This window comes from Colobus angolensis, unplaced genomic scaffold (genome assembly GCF_000951035.1).
Source record: "Colobus angolensis palliatus isolate OR3802 unplaced genomic scaffold, Cang.pa_1.0 Scaffold5, whole genome shotgun sequence".
Taxonomy (NCBI): domain Eukaryota; kingdom Metazoa; phylum Chordata; class Mammalia; order Primates; family Cercopithecidae; genus Colobus; species Colobus angolensis.
In genome coordinates, this window is record NW_012118487.1 from 14739957 (window position 1) to 14761463 (window position 21507).

General features: G+C 41.1%; 1 protein-coding gene across 2 annotated transcripts in view; it reads right to left on the bottom strand.

Moving 5' to 3' along the window:
• Positions 1 to 21507, bottom strand: part of GALNTL6 (polypeptide N-acetylgalactosaminyltransferase-like 6) — a 1244620-nt gene that overhangs the window by 62621 nt on the left and 1160492 nt on the right. For both annotated transcript variants that reach the window (XM_011959608.1, XM_011959609.1), the window contains one exon: positions 19193 to 19414. In XM_011959608.1, coding sequence (XP_011814998.1) covers positions 19193 to 19414 — 222 coding nt within the window. The remainder of the gene's footprint in view (positions 1 to 19192; positions 19415 to 21507) is intronic.

Genomic DNA, 21507 nt, shown 5'->3' on the forward strand with positions numbered 1-21507 from the left:
GAATTCAATGTATTTCTCTTTTAGATATGGGGTACTTTAAGTTTTCATTATCAATAATTTTGACATACTTGAATCTTTGGGTAATTCGGCATTCATTTGGCTTTGATATGGCCAGGGGCCATTAAAAAACCCCAACACTCCAATTACTGTTAACCATTAATTTGGATGTGCAAATATTTGTACTACCACCACCCACTATTAGTACCAAAACCACTGCCAAAACTAACAGGTGACTTACGTTGATTACTCGTCACATAGCAGACATTGAGGTAAGAGCTTTGCATGAATTATTTACAATTAATCCTCAACAAACTCTATAGTACAGGGACTGCTATCCTCGTTTTACTGCTGAGGAAACTAAGAGAGATTAAAGTGACTTGCCTGATTCTAACATATTCATCCAGTAAATGTTGGAGCTGAAATTTAAACAGAGATGCCTGGGAATTCAATGGAACTGAGGATGTGTGCTAATCTGTGAGGAGTTGAGAACAGTGATCATTTTCTATTTATCGTTGTATTTGCCACAACATTGCATGTTGTGCCTTATTTGTGGCAGAATGAGCTCAATATACTTTTGTAGAATTAAAGAATGAGGAAAGCCAATGAATATTTAGCATTGTGCTAAATATCTCAAATGTTAACTCAGAAGTTATTTCAATATGGAATTTTATTTGCTCATTTTATGCTCTGAAATTGGGTAGCCTACTAATATAAGGGGATTAATTGCGAATTTGCTCTTACTCAGGAGGCTGAGGCAGGACAATCACTTGGACCCGGGAGGCAGAGGCTACAGTGAGCTGTGATCACGCCATTGCACTCCAGCCTGGCAACAGAGTGAGAATGCGCCACAAAACAAAAAAAAAAGCCAAACACACAGGTGGAGATTTAAGATGCCAATGAGACATGTGACGTATGAACAAGCAGGTACAGCTACTGCACATGTGCACCCAGAGGACCATCCAGAACATGCTTCCTAGTAACACCTCTTCCCACCTACTTATGAATCATCATGTAAGACTTCCATAGAGGGAGTCTCTCTAGTGCCAATCTTTGCTGTCGCATCCTTACCAGCAGCCCGCCCTGATTCCTGTCTCTCTCAGAGTGTGCAGTGTATTCTGCACCGAACTTTCCAAACACTTTTTTTCCTTTATAACAAATTGCTCTATGCTGCATCTTTGCTTTGTGTCTCTCGTTTACATTCTTTTAAACTGAGAAGACAAAAACTGAGGTCTCACAACAGCCAACAACCACGTGAAGGAGAAGCAAAACTCCACAATGACCCACTCAGTATCCTGGCTTAGACAAGAGAAAGAATGTGTCAGTGAGGAGTTGTTCAGTTATGGAAGGACAGAAAAAGGTGACCAAGAAGTAAATTTTGGCAGTGCCTCTCAAATGCTACTCAGGATAACCACTGACTCAAATATTCCTGGCCTCAATGGAAGGATGGAGCTGAAGGTAGGATGCTTTCGCCAGTAGACCCAGAGTGTTCTTTCTGGCAAACAAACCCACTGGCCTCCCTGACAATGTGAAACAGCCTCTTCGTCTTTGTTCTGATTTCATGTTCATCAAACAACTTTTTGACTCCTGTGTAATCTGCTTACATGGAGAGAATGTGCTGATGATATGGATTTCATGTTTTTCTATTCTGTTTGACAGTAATTTCTCATGTAAAATCAATAAAGAAGTTTCCAATGAACATTTGATGTCTACATAGCTTTCTGAGACCAAATGCACCGATTTTACTCACACCTGGATTTCTGAGCATCGTGACACTTGTATTAGTTTTCATTGTCTATTAATAGTGGATATTTTGGTGTTGATCTCAGCCTCTTGTGCATTTTAGTTGGTGACAATCAATCCTGGGGACCTTATCATTGTGAAGGCTGTAAAAGAGTGTTTCTACGTCTTCTAAGAGGAGAGTCAGTTTCATGCATCGAGCCTTTTCTTTAGGCTGCTGTCTCTCAAACCTTTCTGTGTGAACCAGCCTGAAATCAGAAAAGGTGGACAGGTGTCTGGGGAGTCAGCAATCTTAGATTGAAGTACAACATTTTCCTGAAGTATTTTTTCTATTTTAAAAATGTTATAAAGTGTGCATTCCATTCTGTAATTGATCTATTTTGTGTCAATGTTATTTTCATATGATGTTTTTTGCCTACTAAACTCTTACAGTTGATGTTCTGGAAAGAGATGCTGTGGTTTCCTGTGGCACACGTACTGTACTTCTGGGCATGCAGCTGACTACCCTGCAGGAACATGCTTAGGTGAATTTCAGAAGCCCTGCCTTAGACACATGCTTAAATCTTGCAGGTATGTGACTTCTATGTTTTAGAGTTTTAAATAATTTCATAATTTTAAAATCTATTTTATGAGCTTTAGCTACTTAACTTCCTCTAAATAGAAATTTTTATACCAGGAAATGACTGATTATTTTGATCTTTTAATGACTAACTTAGATCGCTACACAGTAATTTTGGTTGTGGTATTTATGATCTCCTCAACCTGGTTCAATAGCAATTCTTTTTAATTTTCTCTCTCCTTTTAAAATACCAGTGATGGCAGTGGTGGTCCTCCTGGAGCAGTGGCTGTCAAGGCGCTGGCTACCATGGGGAGGTGTGGCAGGGGGTGGGCACTCCAGGGATCTGGTGGGAGCCAGGAACAGGTTGGAGCTCTGCACCCTTCCAGGTTAACTGGGCGGAGCCCCGACCTCCCTGGCGCAGCTGCAGCCACCCAGTTGTAGCTGTGGACCCTTGCGTCCCTGCACTCTTAAGGGCCTGGGAAGCCACCCCCGACCCCAACCCTGCAGGCTCAGAAGTGCCTGCTCCTGCTGTCCGGCTTCTCCCCGATCCTGTTGTCCACTTAGATTTCGAAGCAAAGTTGAGACTGAGCCTGGGTGACTGTGACCTGGCTGGGTGTGTGTGTGCTCGGGATGGCACTGACATGCCAGACCTCTCCTCCCTTAGCCCCCTCGCTGATGAGCACGGAAGAGGGGCTGAGGCGAGGGGCTGAGGGTGGCTTAGCATGTGCCTGCAGGTGTCCCTCAGAACAGTCTGGGCACTGTGGATGACTGCAGGAGACAGGCTTCTGGGTAGTACGGACAGGTCCCTGGTGAAGCCCCACTTTCAAACCAGGGACCCCCTGAAGTCTGGTGGCCAGGCTGTCAGTTCAGCGGACCAGAATGAAAACTTATGGTGCCATTTAGTGCCATTTCTGGGCCCGCCCATGGCCTCCCATGGACCAATCAGCATGCACTTCCTCTGATGTCCATAAAAACCCCCAGACTCAGCCAGACTCAGAGAGATGTGGGGACTACCAGCTGTGGGAAGGAGCTACCCAATTCTGGTCTCCTCGACTTGACCGGACGACCTGCCTGCAGATAGAAACTACCCACTCTGGGTATCCTCTCCACTAAGAGCTGCAAACTCAGTGAGATGACCTGCCTGTGGATAGGAGCTACTCACTTTGGGGGTCCTGAGAGCTGTACAGTTGCTCAATAAAGCAGCTCTTCGCCTTGCTCACCCTGCAGTTGTCCACACACCTCATTCTTCCTGGATGCAGGACAAAAACTCAGGACCTGCCCAATGGTGGTACTAAAAGAGCTGTAACACAAATGGTTGAAACACACACCCATTCCCTGCTTGCCACGTTGGGGGCAACCAGAAAGAGAGAAGAGAGGGAAGAGCTGCAGTCCTTTGGGGAACCCAGACATAGGAGCTCCCCAAGCCAGGGCTGTGACACCCTCTTTGGGGCTCTGTGGTTCCTGGTGTCTCCAGGTTTCCGAGCATCACTGTGTTCCCTGGTGGCCACAGTAGAAGCTGGTTGCAGTGTGCCTGGTGCAGCTGCAGCCTTGCAGGGAGCCAGAGTCTGTGTTGGTGCCTGGAGCTGCCTGCCCTGCTACAGCTGGCATGCCTGGCTTTACACAGTGACCAGACCTTGTGCTCACTCACATACCCCTCACCACTCTGCACCTGGCTTGCCCTTGGCAGGCATGGGACTCAGGCTGGTAGCATGAACCGAGTGCAGCCTGCCAGTGTGAGTGGATGGAATGAGCCCAGTGGACCCGAGTAAAAACTCTGGCAAAGACACCACCGGCCACAGAAGCTTCTGACTGGCAAAGCAACACCCCAAGGATCCTGTGACACCAGTGTGGCCTCGGCTGCTATCTAGTTAAATGATGAATAATTGGCTCATATGTTTCATATACGTTTTGAGAATTAAACTAATTACGGTAAGCATTTTGAAAACATAAATTATTCCATAAATTTTACTAACTGTAGTATAATTTCTAAAGTTATTGTATTTATTGTTGAGAAAGAGGAAAGTACTCTATGTAACTAATAACCAGTGCTCCAACCTTGAGAAATGGGGGAGAGAAACAGGGAAAGAAGAAGAGAGGTAAACAGAAAGGTGCCATCTGCTCATATATTATGCAGCATCTTGTCTCGTGGTTTTTCACACCAGTCCTAAGATAGAACAAATAAATATCCTAAATATAAACTTTGAATGAAATATTATGTTATTGTGGCAGTATGCCATTTCAACATGACAGGATATGGTGATGTATTTCAATATAATTATTTTAGCTCTAGGGCATAAGTACAATAAAAATACTGATACCTAACTACCTACAATATCATCAAAAACATGTATGCTTTGTCTTTCTTATAGTTATTATGTTCCCATATACCTTCAAAGGCATTGCATTTAAAAAATACATTTATTATGAAAATTTTTATGAGTCAGTTGAACTTTGAACACCATCAGCATTTTACATACTTCTTCATCTATACATTTCCCAGTCTCTCTCTGTTTTACTGGCGGGTTTTGAAGTCAATACCATGCAGCATGTCCTTTCATCCCTAATACTTTAGTAAGCTTTTCAAAATGAAAAAGAGGGGGAGAGAGAAAGAGTGGAAGTAGTAGACAAAGAGAGAAAGAGAGAGAAAAAACATTTTCTTACATATCCACAAATTTATAATAATTACTTAATACTTAATATCATCCAGAATCTGCTGCATATTTACATTCCTCTGGTTGTCTAAAATATCTCTTTTCACTTATTCTATGATTAACTGAACTAGTAGAATGTACAGTTATATGAAATCATAGAATATATAATATTGATGATTTAAACAGGTTTCATTTTATTGTACTTTAGCTCTGTATATTGTAATCTAGAACAGTTCTTCCTATCTCCTCTTTTCTCTCTGCCATCGGCTTATTGACTAAATTAGATTCCTACATTCTAGATTTGGCTTGAGGTGCTATTCAAGTTTCCCTCAACTTCTGAATTTCCTGTAGACTGAAGTTAAAGACTTGATTAAATTCAGTTAGATGTTCTTTTGGTTTTATAAAAAGGATATTTTAGGCATGGTTCTTGACTTCCTGGCTTGTCTAAAATGCTTTCATGTTGCATCATATCATACCAGAATGTGTATGATTCAGTGATGCTAAAATTGATCAGTGGGTTTAGTTGATGGTAGCTTGATAATTTTATTGTGAAGCTTGTCATCAATACTTCATCTAAGGTTTTATTATCTAATGAGGACTATTTCTTTAATCAGTTATTGCATCAGGAATTGCACAATGTTGATTTAGAACATTCTTTCCTTTTGAATTTATTATCTGAGCATCTGTATAAAATCCCTCAACTATAGGGCTCTTTGGACATCCTGAAATGCACATTGTATCAGAAAAGCAAGACAAATGCTTGTTTTCCTTTTAAATGTCAATTTCTAGAGTCATGATTTGGTGCTGAAGCAACTGCCATTGGTGCCCAGTGACTTTTATTTTATTTCTCTTTCTCTCCTAACCCCTTTTTAAAAAATATCATTTTAAATTTACAACATTTTGTATATTCGATTTGTTTTAATTAATGGGGTCACTTTTTTGATGTTCATATTGTCTCATCTATGGCAAGTGGGATCCCCTTCTAGCTGACTCCCATGTCCTTTTGACATGATCTCCACCAGCCTTTGAAAGCTTTCTTCCCTTTCTGCTTTCTAGAGTAACAGACTGTCTCAGCCCACCGTCTACCTTTCCGGCCCCACAACTAGAATCAGCTATTTCTTCATGAATCCTTAGTTCTATTTAGTGAACAATTCTATTTAGAGACCACAATTGAGCTAGGTGTGCTCACTGATTGGATTGAAGTTATTTCTAGACTTTTTCAGTGGACAAAGCTAGAATGTGGCTATTTTCAGAAAGTAGCTGACATTGAAATTTCTAATTCAAGTTTAAGATTGTAGGATATTTGTTTCTTTAATTTTAGGTTTAGATATCTTTTGATACATGTTCAAAAATCTTATTTGTTTATAACATTAACATACTTTTAAATTGCGCACTTGAAAGTAAATTCTGAAAAAACTTTGGAGTTAGATAGGTATATTAGATCTACATTATTGATGACATGGTTTAGGTTCTATACATCCTTATTCATTTTGGTCCACTTATTGATTCTTGGATCAAGAGAGGTATGTTAAGTTTCTATTATTGGTATGCTTCTTTCTGTTTCTCCTTAGATTTTCAGCAGTTTCTGCCTTATGTAAGTTGTTTTCCACGAATTGCAGTCTTTGATATTATAATGTCTTTCTCAGCCTCTTTTAACTTTTTAACTTTTTTTCTCCCTGTATTCTACCTTGCTTCCTATCAAGATCTCACACCCTGTTTTCTTATTACTTAAATTTGCCTGGCATATTTATGCATATTCTTTAATTTTTAATCTTTCTGTATCATTTTGACTTAGGGATGTCTCATATACAGCAGAAAGATTTGCCTTTTTAGTCTGAATCTTTCTTTCAGTGGATTTATATGTTTGATCTCAGCTCTGACATAGTGATTTATTACATAATTTACTGTTATCTAGAAGGTCTTTCCCCACATGGCCTGTTTTCTCTTTCCAATCTTTAGTATTTAATACTGTTTGTGTTTTTGTTCCACTTGTTGCCTTTACACTAATATTACTTACGATAGTTGAAACTTCTCTTTTTAAATTAGTGCCTAACTCTATCTTTCTCTAAGCAATACTAAAGTTGGCTATAACTATTACTGCTTTTCTTCCATCCTCCCCAGTGTCTAAACACAGATCAGATGATACTGTTTTACTCCTAGTTAATGCCTATGCAACAATCAGCAAATGTATTCTGCTTTCCACTCACTTTCCCCACTTGTTACTTGTATTATTTCTACATTGCCAGATTATATATAATTTATATATCCCTCCATCCTGTGGCCAGTTTCTACTAGACCCTACAATGAGCTTCTTCAAGGAGCTCTTGATTTTCTAATGCTTCTTCTCCAGCAGATTGCTCAGAAAGGCTTTTGGTAAAAATAATCCCAGTCCTTGAATATTTATAACAGCTTTTTGATGGCCTTGTGTCTTCGTCTGTTTTGTGTGGCCATAACAGAATATCACAGACTATAATTTTTAGCAAACAAATTTATTTGGCTCATGGTTCTGGAGACTGGGAAGTCCAAGACTGAGGAGCTGCATCTAGTGAGGCCCTTCTTGCTGCATCATCCTATGGGGGTGAGACAAAGAGGGAAGGGAGCCAAACTCACTCTTTTATTAGAAACTCACTCCCACAATGACCTACTCCTGTGGTAATAGCATCAATGCTTTGCCCTCATGACCTAATCACCTCTCAAAGATCCTACTGTTCAACATTTTTGCATTGACGATTACGTTTCCAAAACATGAACTCCGGGCAACAAATCCAAATCATAGCACCCACCTTCATACTTGAGGGATAGTTTGGTTGGATATAAAATCTTTGGCTTATATTTTCCTTTCTTGAGCATCTTTACAATACTGCTTCATTGCCTTCTGGTACAAAATGTTTATACTTCAAAGTCTGATTCATTCTTTGCTTGGATGCACAATTTTTTTTCTTGTTTTACAATACAACCATTTTATTACAAAGTGTTTCAGTGTTGGTGGTTCTAAGTTGGATTTCCCAGATGGTCCTTTTAATACATAGATTAAAATCTTTTATTTTGAAAAGGTTTCCTTGAATTATAGTTTTATATATTAGTTGTTTTTTGTTCTCAGAGGACTTCCTTCTTTTGGAAATTTTTTTTTTTTTTTTGAGATGGAGTCTCGCTTGGTCGCCCAGGCTGGAGTGCAGTGGCCGGATCTCAGCTCACTGCAAGCTCCGCCTCCCGGGTTCACGCCATTCTCCTGCCTCAGCCTCCCGAGTAGCTGGGACTACAGGCGCCCGCCACCTCACCCGGCTAGTTTTTTGTATTTTTAGTAGAGATGGGGTTTCACCGTGTTAGCTCGGATGGTCTCGATCTCCTGACCTCGTGATCCGCCCGTCTCGGCCTCCCAAAGTGCTGGGGTTACAGGCTTGAGCCACCGTGCCCGGCCCCTTCTTTTGGAAATTTTATGTTGAATCTCCTTCACTTATTGCTCCAAATCATTTGACAAATTCTTTTTGTTCTCTTTTCTTTGTGTCTGTTTTATAAGCTTCATTTTCCCTTCCAGCCTCTATTTCTCTTTCTGTGCCTTCCATGGTCTCTCATTGCCTTTTTATTTCTAATATACCCTTCATTTCTGAAATACTGTTTCTTTTTTTTCTAGTTCATCCCTGAGTTTTCTCAGTTCTCTTTCTGTAAAATGATGGTTCATATCGTTGTAGCCATCTTATTTCTGAGCAGTTCTAATTCTGATTTGTTTGGTTCTTTCAAGCTTTGATTAGTTTTACGATTGTTTTAGCTCATTTTGAAATCTTATGTTGTAGTTTTCATCTTCTTTATAGCCAGTTTTGTAGTATATTTTTATGTGTTAGAGCTATATTTGATTCATTCTTATCTTTATCCTTGTTGGATCTCAGTATGGGCTTTTATTGTAAACTGCTTTTATTTTCCATAGATGAATGATCTCATATATAAATGAGATAATTTTCTTGGATTATTAGAGGAAGATTCCTGTATAGGGCTCTCTTCTCTGTTGTCACTGTGAAGTATTAAAAAATATGGCCTTTTTATAGGGACACTTCTCTGTCTCTTAGGGCTCAGCCTGGTTCACAAAAACTTCCTGTTCTAACTCTGTGTTGTCTGGAGTTCTAAAGGTCTTTCCTTTCAAAGCAGTATTGTTACCTTTGAATGTGTTTGTCATTCTATACTTTCTGAGATCTATCTTAGACACCTCCTTCTCTGGTTTGGAAGCTTTTGTCTTGCTGGCTTCCTCAGTGTTGTATTTCAGATTGAATTCACAGCAGATTTCTTTTTTTTTTTTTTTTATAGGGGGAGGAGGGGAGAGGATGAGTCTCTGTCTTTCCAGAAGGTAGTATTTTGGAGTATTTCTCAGATATATGCAGGGTAACTCTGCATTAGCATGGTTTACATTACTGGTTCCCTATGGTCTCTTTGCATTGGACTCAGCTTGGAGCCTGTGACTGGGTCTTTTAATTCCACTGGTAAGATGCAGATTTAATTGCCTTCATTCCTGTTCTGGAAAGGCTCTTCTCCTTTTGGGAGTGAATGCTTGTTACTGATTTCTGAATACTCTTCTTGGAGAAGTAGCAGTACTCCCCTTTTTCTTTTCTACCAATTCTTCATCTCTCCTAGCCCCACACTGGATCTGCTGCTGTCTGGTGTTTTGGTGACACTAATCCATGTTCTGTAGTACTTGAGGGATTTCTTGTCATCAGTTTTATGTAAGATCATGTCCATGTTGCTTGTTTCCTTCTTTTGCTAGCTTCAATGTTCTGTCTGGTCTTGATGATTAAACAAAATCATGCAGTTGCCATGCTTTTAGCATCAGAAATGCCAATATATTCTAAATAAAGAATATGGTAGAAAATGTGGCTTTTCTATTTCTGGCATCATTCCATCATTTTCAACAGCAGGGAAGTACTTGAGTATTGAAATTCAAAACAAAACTACAGTGGTCCCCCGTTATTCCTGGAGGATATATTCCAAACCCCCAGTGATGCTTAAAAGCACAGATAGTACAAAATCCTACAGATACTATGTTTTCTCTTATGCATATGTACCTATGTTAAAGTTTACTTTATAAATTAGGCACAGTAAGAGATTAACACCAACAATAATAAAATACACCAATTATAGGAATATACTATAATAAAGTTATGTGAATGTGGTCTCTCTCTCTCTGTTCCAAAATAATATAATATCATGAAGTCCCATAATATGATAGTTGGGACCTCATAATATAGTTGGCCAAAAGTGCAGAAGGTGAGACCATGGATAATGGAAGATTTCTGTATTTGCTATAAATTTGTATGCAATTCTGACCAAAAAAAAAAAAAAAAAAAAAGCATAGGCAAAGAGTTTGAATGTATATGATTAGTTCTGGAGGACTTAAGTCTAAAACAAGACTTGAAAAAGCAGATTTGTCCTTCCTGGGCTAGAGATTGGTATAGAAAATTAAGCTCCTCCTGAGATTATCTTGTTATTTTAGTTTCTCTTTAGAATAGTTTACAATAGGCCATCCTTTCCAGAAATTGGCCAGGCATCATTTAGATTGGGCAATAAAATCTCAACCCAAAGAGCCATGCAAGCTCTATAAGAAGGAAAAGGTCTAAGGCAAGATATAAGTGAAGGCCGAGCAAAATGCAACTAGGTTACCAATTAGACAAACAGAGAACTTTGGAAATATAAGGTAACTGTTAATTCCTGCATCTCCTAAAGTCAATAGGCGGAAATGCAATCAAGTGGATCAAAAGCACAGAGGTAATTGTGACAAAATGAAACATGGATAAAGAATTTAGCCACGGAGGCTAACGGGGAGCACCATAGTGCTTATTTTCCCACCTCCCAAACCATGACAGACGTAGCTATGTTTCAGGTTGCTTACAAAAATCTAAGACTGACTGATGACCTTCAGGTTGCTAAAAATGTCTCTCTTGGGAATGTAAGAGACAATTTACCTTTTAGCAGCACAGTCACCACACTTCTCAGAGCTTGGAGCAGTGGCTACGATGGCCTGCTGCTAACACAGCGGCTCAATACATTGCAAGGACACTTAGAGGAATACTGGCTCTCAATTTTAAACTGCTGCCTGCCTGCAGATGATTAAAATCAAAGTTCAAACCCAATAATGCATATTGGCGTTAGTCTTAGAATTGAATCCCTGGGCTGAGTGCGGTGGTTCACTCCTGTAATCCCAGCACTTTGGGAGGCTGAGGCGGGTGGATCACCTGAGGTCAGTTCAAGACCAGCCTGGCCAACATGGTGAAACTCCATCTCTACTGAAAATACAAAAATTAGCTGGTCATGGTGGTGCATGCCTGCAATCCCAGCTACTCAGGAAGCTGAGGCAGGAGAGTCACTTGAACCTGGGAGACAGAGGTTGCAGTAAGCAGAGATCATGCCACTGCACTCTAGCCTGGGTGACAGAGCAAGACTCCATCTCAAAAAAAAAAAAAAAAAAGAAAAAGATTGACTCCCTGTTTTAAAAAATTGCACCCAAGGATCCCAGGAACCTCCCCTGCTCCTTTTTATTGGCTGTGCTATTCTTGTCCACCAGTCTGTGGATGGTTACTGGATTTTTTTTTTTTTTTTTTGAGACGGAGTCTCGCTCTATGGCCCAGGCTGGAGTGCAGTGGCCGGATCTCAGCTCACTGCAAGCTCTGCCTCCGGGGTTTACACCATTCTCCTGCCTCAGCCTCCTGAGTAGCTGGGACTACAGGCGCCCGCCACCTCGCCCGGCTAGTTCTTTGTATTTTTTAGTAGAGACGGGGTTTCACCGTGTTAGCCAGGATGGTCTCGATCTCCTGACCTTGTGATCCGCCTGTCTCGGCCTCCCAAAGTGCTGGGATTACAGGCTTGAGCCACCGCGCCCGGCCTGGTTACTGGATTTTTAAGGCAAGTTGAGGGCAATTACCACTGTAGAGGCCACTCTTAGTTATCACAGAAGCCAGCAGGTCACTTTGTCACCCCTTTGGTAGGGTGGAGGTATTCCTATGTCCAAGACTGGAAAACTTATATTGAATTGTTCCATCTATGCTAACTTTCTAAGGTTGTGGATTAGAAATTTTGCTATGATAGTTGAGTGAATTCTATTCAATTCTCTTAATTTTTCAGTCTAACATTCTCCCAACTGATTTATTTTGGCAAAGATTAATTTTGTTAATTCTATTTAAATTCTATTAATTTAGTGTCATTCTTGGAATTAGAAAGGCATAAATTTTCATTGAAAATTAAATACTAAGATGCATTTATGAGTAGGCTAACATACACTTAAAATGTCATTGACTCTTGTCACATGAATCCAGAAAAGTATATATTTATGTGTGTAAACATGTATCAAATACAAATACGTATGTTTATAAAATAAACAGAAAGATAAGACAGAAAGTTTTGTTTGCCAAATTTTTATATGCCATATAGGAGAAAAAAAAATATTGGTTAGCTCTGAAGCACCTTTGATTCTGTTATGACTTGAGTTAAATTGCCACAGTTGGGGCACTAAGATGTCCAATTTGCTCATCTGGGAATGTGGAATTAAAATTGCAGTTTATTTATTTATTTATTTATTTTGAGACGGAGTCTCGCTCTGTCGCCCAGGCTAGAGTGTAGCGGCACGATCTCGGCTCACTGCAAGCTCCGCCTCCCAGGTTCACGCCATTCTCCTGCTTCAGTCTCCGGAGTAGCTGGGACTACAGGTGCCCACCGCCACGCCCGGCTGATCTGTTGTATTTTTAGCAGAGACGGGTTTCACCATTCACAGGATGGTCTCGATTTCCTGACCTTGTGATCCGCCCGCCTCGGCATCCCAAAGTGCTGGGATTACAGGCGTGAGCCACCGCACCCAGCCAAATTGTGTTTATTATAGGACACTTTTAAGTTTGTCTTCATAGCCCCGTCTCAATGTTGAAAACTCAGAAAGCACAGAAATATTCAAGAGGATAATGCACTACTTTGTGTGTTCTTACATTTTTCTCAACCTTGTTTTTGAGCCCCAGAGAGATGACTTAGCATAATGTACCAGCACTCCCTCTGCCTGAGAAAATAAATGACAGATCAAGTCGAGTCTAATACAGTCTAAACGATAAATCATCTCTGAATAAGTGCTTAATTTAAAGATCTGGGTTGATGTGATATAGCACCTAAAGGACAGAGACAGTTCCATGCATAGTTTCCAGGGAAATAGCAGGACAATCTCACTTTGCAGCTTTCCTGGTTGTGAGACTAGATTGCAGGGGAATTCAGGAAAGCTGGCTTTGGCTCTCCCGAAAGAATGCGAGGGAGCCTCACTGGTTATGCAGAATCAGCAGCACTCATACAGAATTTCTTGGAAAGAGACAACATCACATCCTCAGATGGTCTTTGAGATAATCCACCTCCTAATGTTGAACTTCCTTTTGTGTAAGCTGATAGGGAAAAACCTGAAAAGCCTTTGCACTGTGAGAACATTAGAAGAAGCAGCAGCAAGCAGGTGAAAAGAGGTTAAGAACAGCAGCCTGCAGCAGAGGAGAACTGGAATTATTTAGGGTGCCTGTCTTTGTGAATGTTCCACAATTCAGGGTGACATTAATCTTGAGGAAGGAATTCAAATAAACAGCCTAGGTAGTTCGGTATTGGCATGAATTTTTAAAATAAAGATTTTTTTAAAAGTTTGCACAGTCGCAAGGTGACAAATGGATGTGCCCAGATTGGCACATTGAGGACAGTAAGCAGGCACTTCTTAAAAGAATTTATGGCACTGGTTGGAAAAGACACGCTTATCTATTTTACATCTTTTATTCCTTCTTACACGTGATATTTAGAATTCTGAAGAACTCTTCTTTTTAGACTATAAAGGAGCGCTCTAACTGACTTTAGCAAATTCGTGAATTCTAAAGAGGAGAAGGGGAAAATAATAGGAAATGCAGTTTCTTTCATTTAGCATCTTGACACAAAAAGAAACACTCCATATGTGCGTGGTTCAAGAACAGTTTTCCACTTTAAACCTGTTCTTACCCTATCCAACATAGCATGGGGGAAAGCACATTGCTTCTATTTGAACAGCACTGAGGGCTGTTCAATTTATTCCGTGGTTCAGAATCCTATTTATTCTCTCTGGGACTCATCACCTCCCCACTCTACCCATTCTCCTTGCCTACCAGAGGATGGAATGACTTCTGGAGAGTACTGCTCTATCAGATGTGACTGTAATCTCTTCTGTCTTTTAAGTGGGAAGCTGGTAGGCAGAGTTTGGAAATTGCTGAACAGAGGCTTTTAACTTTTGGAATTTCTCCTTCTTCCTCATAGGATGTCAGAACGGAATATTTTGTAACTTGTTTAACTGTAAAATGGACCATAGACGTGACTGTTCCTGAGAATCAGTTATCTGAGAGTCATTACTCAAACTGCCTTTCTGGCTGAGCTTTCCAAGGAAGTGGACTTTGTATGGCTGTGGAGGGAGTGAGTGCCTAGTGTGCTCTGAGAAGGCTTCACATATACAGGTGTGTGGGCAAAGCAGTAAATGGCAGGTGGGACAACAGGGAGCCAGGATCCCCCATTCATTCATCTTTCATTCATTCAACAAATATTTACGGAGCACCTACTATATGCTAGACACTATGTCTTTCTGCAAAAGAGCAGTAGCAACACAACAAACCAACAGAATCCTTGTGTCACAGAATTTACTTTCTAGTGGGAGAGATAGATGAGAAACATGATAAAAAAATAAATTGCATGGCTTGTTACATAGTGATGGATGCTAGGGAGAAAAATAAAGGAGGAAAGGGAGTAGGGAGTGTGTAAGTATGCATGTGGATGTGTGTGGGTGTTGTTGCAATTTTAGATAGGCTGACTAGGGAAGACCTTACTGAGAAGATGAATTTTTGAGTGAGGACCAGAAGGAAGTAAGGGCGGGAGCCATATGATTTCTGAGACTGGAGGATTCTAAGCTGTAGGAATAGTAAACGCAAAGGTGCTGAAGTCAGACTGACCTGGCCTGTGTGAAGACTGCTGACGAGGCCAGTGGGCCCTGAGAGGAGGAAGCCAGGGGGTGAGGAGTCAGAGAGGAGGTTGGAGGGGAAACAACAGGGGTCAGATTGTTTACAATCTTATAGGTAAGGACTTTCATTTTTACCTAGTGATAGATTGCAGCCAGTGAAAGCTTGGATGGAGGAGGGGTGGCCTCATCTCCGGTTGGTTTTAAGTGGACTGTGTTGAGAATAAACTGAAGCGGGGCGGGCAGAAGCAGGGAGATGAGCCAGGAGACAAGTGCAGTAATCCAGCTGAATTTGTCAGGGAAATGAGTGGCGGTTTATAGGCTGTTTATGGTCTGTAACATATCCTTTACAAGCTGAGTTCCAAGTACCAGAGCCAAAAATTGCCTCAGCACGTCATTGTTTACCCAGAATCAGGCTGGCACAGACAAGCAGGTGGAAAACTGTTCCAAGTACAAGTGCATAAAACGGTGAGTTGCCCTGCTTCTTGGCCGAGATCTCCCATAAAGGAATCTTGTGTTTACATTGCTGGAGGTTTGTGGTTCCTTCCCATAATTGCTTGAAAAGAACCACTGAATCTGCATTCCCCTTTTCGCTTTCTCACTACAACAATAATTGACTTATTATATTTATTTAGGAACTTTGCCCATTCTAACAATTAATTTAAAGTTTACAGGAAACTAAAAAGCTCTCTCATATATGAGATTGAATCCTGGAACAGAAAAAGGACATTAGTAAAAAAAAAACTAGTGAAATCTGAATAAAGTCCTGTTTAGTTAATAGTATTATACTGTTAATTACTTAGCTTGATTAAATATACCACAGTTAATGTAGTAAATATAAAATGTTAACATTAGAAGAAGCTGAGTGAAGGGTATATGTGAACTTCCTGCACTATCTTTGCAATGTTTCTGTAAATTTAAAATTATTCCAAAATAAAAAGTTTATTTTAAGAAACCTTCTGAAAGGCAAAATAAATTGCATGTGTCAACATTTTGAAAGTATTTTTTTTTGTCAGAGATTAAGTTGGTCGACACATATATTCTGCATTTTTAAAAATTTTTTATCTTTTTTTGTTGTTGTTGTTGAGACAGTCTCACTCTGTCACCCAGGATGGAGTGCAGTGGCGTGATCTCAGGTCTCGGGACACTGCAACCTCCACCTCCCTGGTTCAAGCGATTCTCCTACCTCAGCCTCCGGAGTAGCTGGGATTACAGGCACATGCCACCATGCCCAGCTAATTTTTGTATTTTCATTAGAGACAGGGTTTCACCATGTTGGCTAGGCTGGTCTTGAACTCCTGACCTCAGGTGATCAACCCGCCTCGGCCTCCCAGAGTGCTAGGATTACAGGTGTGAGCCACCATGCCTGGTCTATCCACTCTTAAAAATATTATTACCCACCTACAGTTAGAAAATAATCTTTTTTCATCATTTCATTTAGATTAAGCTGCATTTCAAATCCTTCACTTGCCTCCTGCATTAAAGGTACATGTTTCACTTATACTCTCAGAGATCTACTCTGCCCGAGAATCAGATACTTTTAAAAACTAGTATTTAACAGTGCAAACTCTTGTCTTTTATTGATTTCCTTTCTTCTTGCCTTCCTCCCATCCTCTATTTCTTCATTCTTGCTATGCATCACATCTTCACCGAACAAATACAACTGGAATGTAACTGGCCCATAAATTATGTCCCCATTTCCTTCCTTCCTAAACTTAAATATGACCTTTATTTGTTTACTGTTCTGAGGCTTTGGGGGAAAGAAATTTGCCATTGTGTTAAAAAAGAAAAAAAAAAATCTGTTGCTGGATGTGGTGGCTCAGGCTTGCGATTCCATCACTTGGGGAGGCTGAGGCAAGAGGAATACTTGAGGCTAGGAGTTCAACACCAGCATGGGCAACATATTGAGACCTTGTCTCTACAAAACATTTAAAAAATTAGCTGGGACTGGTGGTATGAATGTGTAGTCTGGGCTACTCATGAGGCTGAGGTGGGAGGATCACTTGAGTCCAAGAGTTTGAGGCTGCGGTGAGCTATGATCATGCCACTGCACTGCAGCCTGTGTGACAGAGCAAATCCTTGTCTTGGGGAAAAATAAAAAATCTAATCTTCTCAACGTCTGATTGTTTAAGCCAGAAATAATGAATGCAAATGTCTCCAGGGATAAGGCAAGTGTTGTAAAAGTATGAGGCAATCTAGGGTAATGGATATAAACACACTGGCATAGCCTACTTGGGCTTAAGATGGTTCTGATTTTGATTATTCCTGGAAAGTTGTACCTTTCCTAGAACCTCAGTGGAAGATGTGAGTCTATTTAGAAAAGGTGCTATGTAAATTCAGAGTATGGTTTAATCAGGTAATGTGGGAAAAATGTGACCAGTTGCAGTTTGAAGAACATAGTAACCAGTAGGAAGAAAAATTCGTGTTTCCACATAAGGCAGATAAAAGATTGATGAGATTTTAGCTCTGTAGTGAATCACACAATGATACTGTGGGCTCCTCAAGTGTATTTCTTAGTCACTAGGCAGGACAGCATTTGAATCATCATAGAAAGATGACAAGCAGAACCATATATATGTGTGTGTGTGTGTGTGTGTGTGTGTGTGTGTATATATAAAACTGTAGAAGGAACTCACTTCTCATGCCTTCCAACATATTAGGATAAGAAAATTCTTTCTGATATCTGTCTACTTCAAATTTCCACTGCTATGAATTAAGTCTTGGTAGACAGTTAAATTAATACAAATTAATATTCTAGGGAAGTTTTAATAAAATGTTTAAGATGCAAAGGATGAGACCAAATTACTAACTTGAATTAAGCAGATAATGTCAGGACGACATATACATGCAAAAACCATGAGGAGTTAGAGGGTATAGTGGCAGGATTGACTGTCTCCTTCATCCTGGGTGTCCCAGGTATGAAGAGTGATCCTCTGAACACAACAAGCAGTGCACCTGTGACTTGAACACATCCTCTACAGGGATCTGGAACAGCTCACCCAGGACCACTGCCTGAGTCCTCTGGCCTCTCCTACCATGCCCTGGGGTAGCCTTTTCTCAGAGCTCTGCAGCCGCAGATACCATCTAGGCAATGGCATCTTCTTTCAGAGACTATAAAACCAAGGACACTGATGGTGCTCCTCCACAATGTGAGACAATCAACTCTTGATTTCTGAAAGACTGGAAAAATGGGATGGTGTGAACATCTAGCCTTGATGCATTTCCCCCGATATCCTCTGCTAAGAGCAGGCTGAATGGCTAGGATAAATCCATCCTATCCAATTTTAGTCCTGCTTTAGTACACTCTATTCTATGGAGAAAGGCTATAGTAACAGTACTGAATGGAACCGAACCCAGTGCAGTAGTCTTTTCTATGCCAAAAGATAGATACTTTAAATTTGGGACCTGGGGCTATTCAGCTCTTTCCATTCTATTTCCACTGAATAGAAGTGTTCAGAGGTGGAAAGGTTGGTGCTTATTTAAAAAATCAATGTGGCTGCCTGTGTCACATTTCTTTATGATTCTGCACAGCACAGCCTGGAGGGGAAAATAGCCAAGCCCCCTCATTGCCTTGTACTTGCATATACCAATAGCAGCAAGGCTGTGCACCAAGACAGAGGGTTTTTATCACGTATATCAGGTACCCATATTTATGCACTTATATGACAGATATATTAATTCTCTACAGAAGCCGATGGTGATTTCCCTAATCTCAAATAAAAATATTTTCTAGGTGTATTTTTAAAATTCATGGTCAGGCATGGTGGCTCATGCCTATAATCCAAACACTTCGGGAGGCCAAGGCAGGAGGATCACCTGAGGTCAGGAGTTTGAGACTGGCCTGACCAATACGGCAAAACCCTGGCTCTACTAAAAATACAAAAGTTAGCTGAGTGTCGTGGTGTGCACCTGTAATTCCAGCTACGCAGGAGGCTGGGGTAGGAGAATCGTTTGAACCTGGGAGGTGGAGGTTGCAGTGAGCCGAGATCACGCCATTGCACTCCAGCCTGGAAGACAGAGCAAGACTCCGTCCCAAAAATAAAAAAAAATATCGTCTGGGGAATCAACAGTGGTCACTAATTCTGGGTTAGGCTATCAACTCTGAAGGCTAAGTCTAGTAATTGCTAAAAAGAGGTTGAACATTCATGTATTTCAGATGATTTCAATGAATGCTACTTGGCTGCAGGGTAAAAGTGAAGGTTTTAGCAGTCCCTCCCACCACCCGAGGCTATGGGGGAGGCACACAGTCTCCTAGGTAGGCGCAGGTTTCAGGCAACCTTTCCTCACCTCCCCCCAGGCAGCAGGCGGGGGCTCCACTGGAGGGTAGTATTTAGGCACGTCCCAGGCCACAGCAGCCATGAACCATTTGAAGTCCTTGCACTTGAGCTGCTTGCGCAGCTCCTTCTGGGCAGAGATGTCCCCCGTGGAGAGATGCCTGTACTCCGGCCGCCGCTGGTAAATGTACTCGGCAAATTCATCCATCCAGGTCTCAGCTACCCGCTTCAGGTTCTGTGCAGCAGGAAAAAAGACAAAAAAAAGTAATTTATTGGCTTATTCATTCAAAAGGTGGTCTTTGTTGCACCAGAAATTAAAAAAAGAAAAGGAAAAAATAACAGACAACCTCAGGCAGCCCTGGTTGGTGGTTTACGAACAATGAGAGTTTTCCTAACTGCAAGGGGTATGATACAATTGGCCTGTGGCTTCACACACATTTCTGCTTCTGGCATGCATGGGGTTCAATTGCCAATTTGGTAGTTAATTTATCAGAGCCAGTAAAGATTCAGCTCACTATTATATCAGTTTTCTCATTCCCTCTGTTATTTCATGATTATACATTTTTTTATTTTTTACGTAAAACTAAAGGTGTTGAAATTGGAAAGAATGAGATTCCTCTCAGGCATCAAATTGCTTAAAGCATTTCCAGAAACAAGAATCTAGGAAAGAATGAGGACAAACAAGCTATTATCCTTTTCCCCCAACTTTAGAGAGATCACTGAGCATTAGTACATTTAAAACTGTGTTTCTTGATGTTGTATGTGTGCAACACAGACACCAATCAGGATTTAGTAAGTGACTGCATGATGAAGTGGGGCTAAAGGAAGCACCAAGTAGCCACCACAGATGTGTCCCTGGGGTAAAGGAAGCAGAAGGTTGGTCGTGGGGGATAAGCATGGATCTTAGGTGTAGGTGAGTGTGTGGATTCAGTGTAGGAATCCAGCCCTTTTGTCAGTTTTGGAATTGAGCAAGTTACTCATCCATGCTGGGTATCAGATTCCTCACCTGAAAGTGGCAACAGTAATACATACCTGCATCACGGGGGTGGCTGTAGGATTCAGTAAAGCCACACCTGTAAAGCACTCAGAATAAGTCTCTGGCACATAATAGGTACCACAAATAGGAGAGCTATTATTAGCAGTAACAAGAGTGCAGGATTGGAAATTGGAGAGCCTGGGTGTCGGCCTGGCCACACATTAATGGAACTGTTCCTGTGGCCTTTAGGAAGGGTGTTAACTGAGATGAGATGCTCTCTGATGCGCCTTCATGCTCTATGGTTCTAAAGAGTAGAGAGAACAACTGCATTTGTGTAGAAGATGCCAGTTTTGATGCCTCCAGCTTAAATGTGCTGCAACACCTTTTCATAGGCTGGTGTCCCATAGTCTCTGCTTCTTGTGTCCTGTTCAAGTTCTTATTTCAAGTGCTCGGTTGGTGTGAGCATTGACCCGCTCCTGTTTCTCACTTGCGCTTAAAAGATAAAATGAGCGCAATGGCCAGGAACTTTAATGAGATCCAGACATAAGTGACTCAAGTAAAAGCTAGTGATACTTAGGACAAGTGCTTTATCTTGAAAATGACTACAAAATCCTAATTCGGGCCTGGAACTATGCGCGGAGGTCTGCTGGATCTGGAGACACCATCATTGGTACCTCATTCCTAATGAGACTGTACATTTTCTTACTCCGCTCCACCCACTCCATGCGTTCAGTGTCTCCCAGTGGGCCTCTCCTGTCTGATCTTGTCCCTGCTCTTCATTCTCTGTGCACTCCTTGGGTGCTTTTGGGGGATGGTGGGCACCAGGAAGGGCCCTGTTAACACAGCAAGATGCAGAAAAGAGACAGAGCCACAAAGAAAGCTCTGATGTCTCAGTTCCCTCTGGGTTCCTTTCTTTCTAAGGTGCCTGGGTGCATAGACAGGAAGATAGGGAAATGACCTTGAGAGTGTGAGAATTGTTCCCTGAGAGATTATTACTTGCCATTGCTGTGTACCCTACCATCCTGTCAGCACTGCCTGGCCCATAATGCTTTCTACTCCTTGGACTCCAGTTTACCTTAACAGATAGATGATCAGAGTCAACATGGTTTGGTAATATTCAAGCCCTTGCCACCAATTCGGAATTGCCTGATTCATTTGGGGACCATAAAGGAAAGAGATGTTGTCTTGAGAGTCCTGCTCTGGGATGGCACTGTGTACTACATGCATAAAACCTCAGTGTGAGTCTGTAACATCATCTTACTATTTTCATTTCATTTTGACAAACATCCTGTATGAAATGCATTCTATTTTACTTGTCCTCAGGCCACATTTTCTTTTCTTTTCTTTTCTTT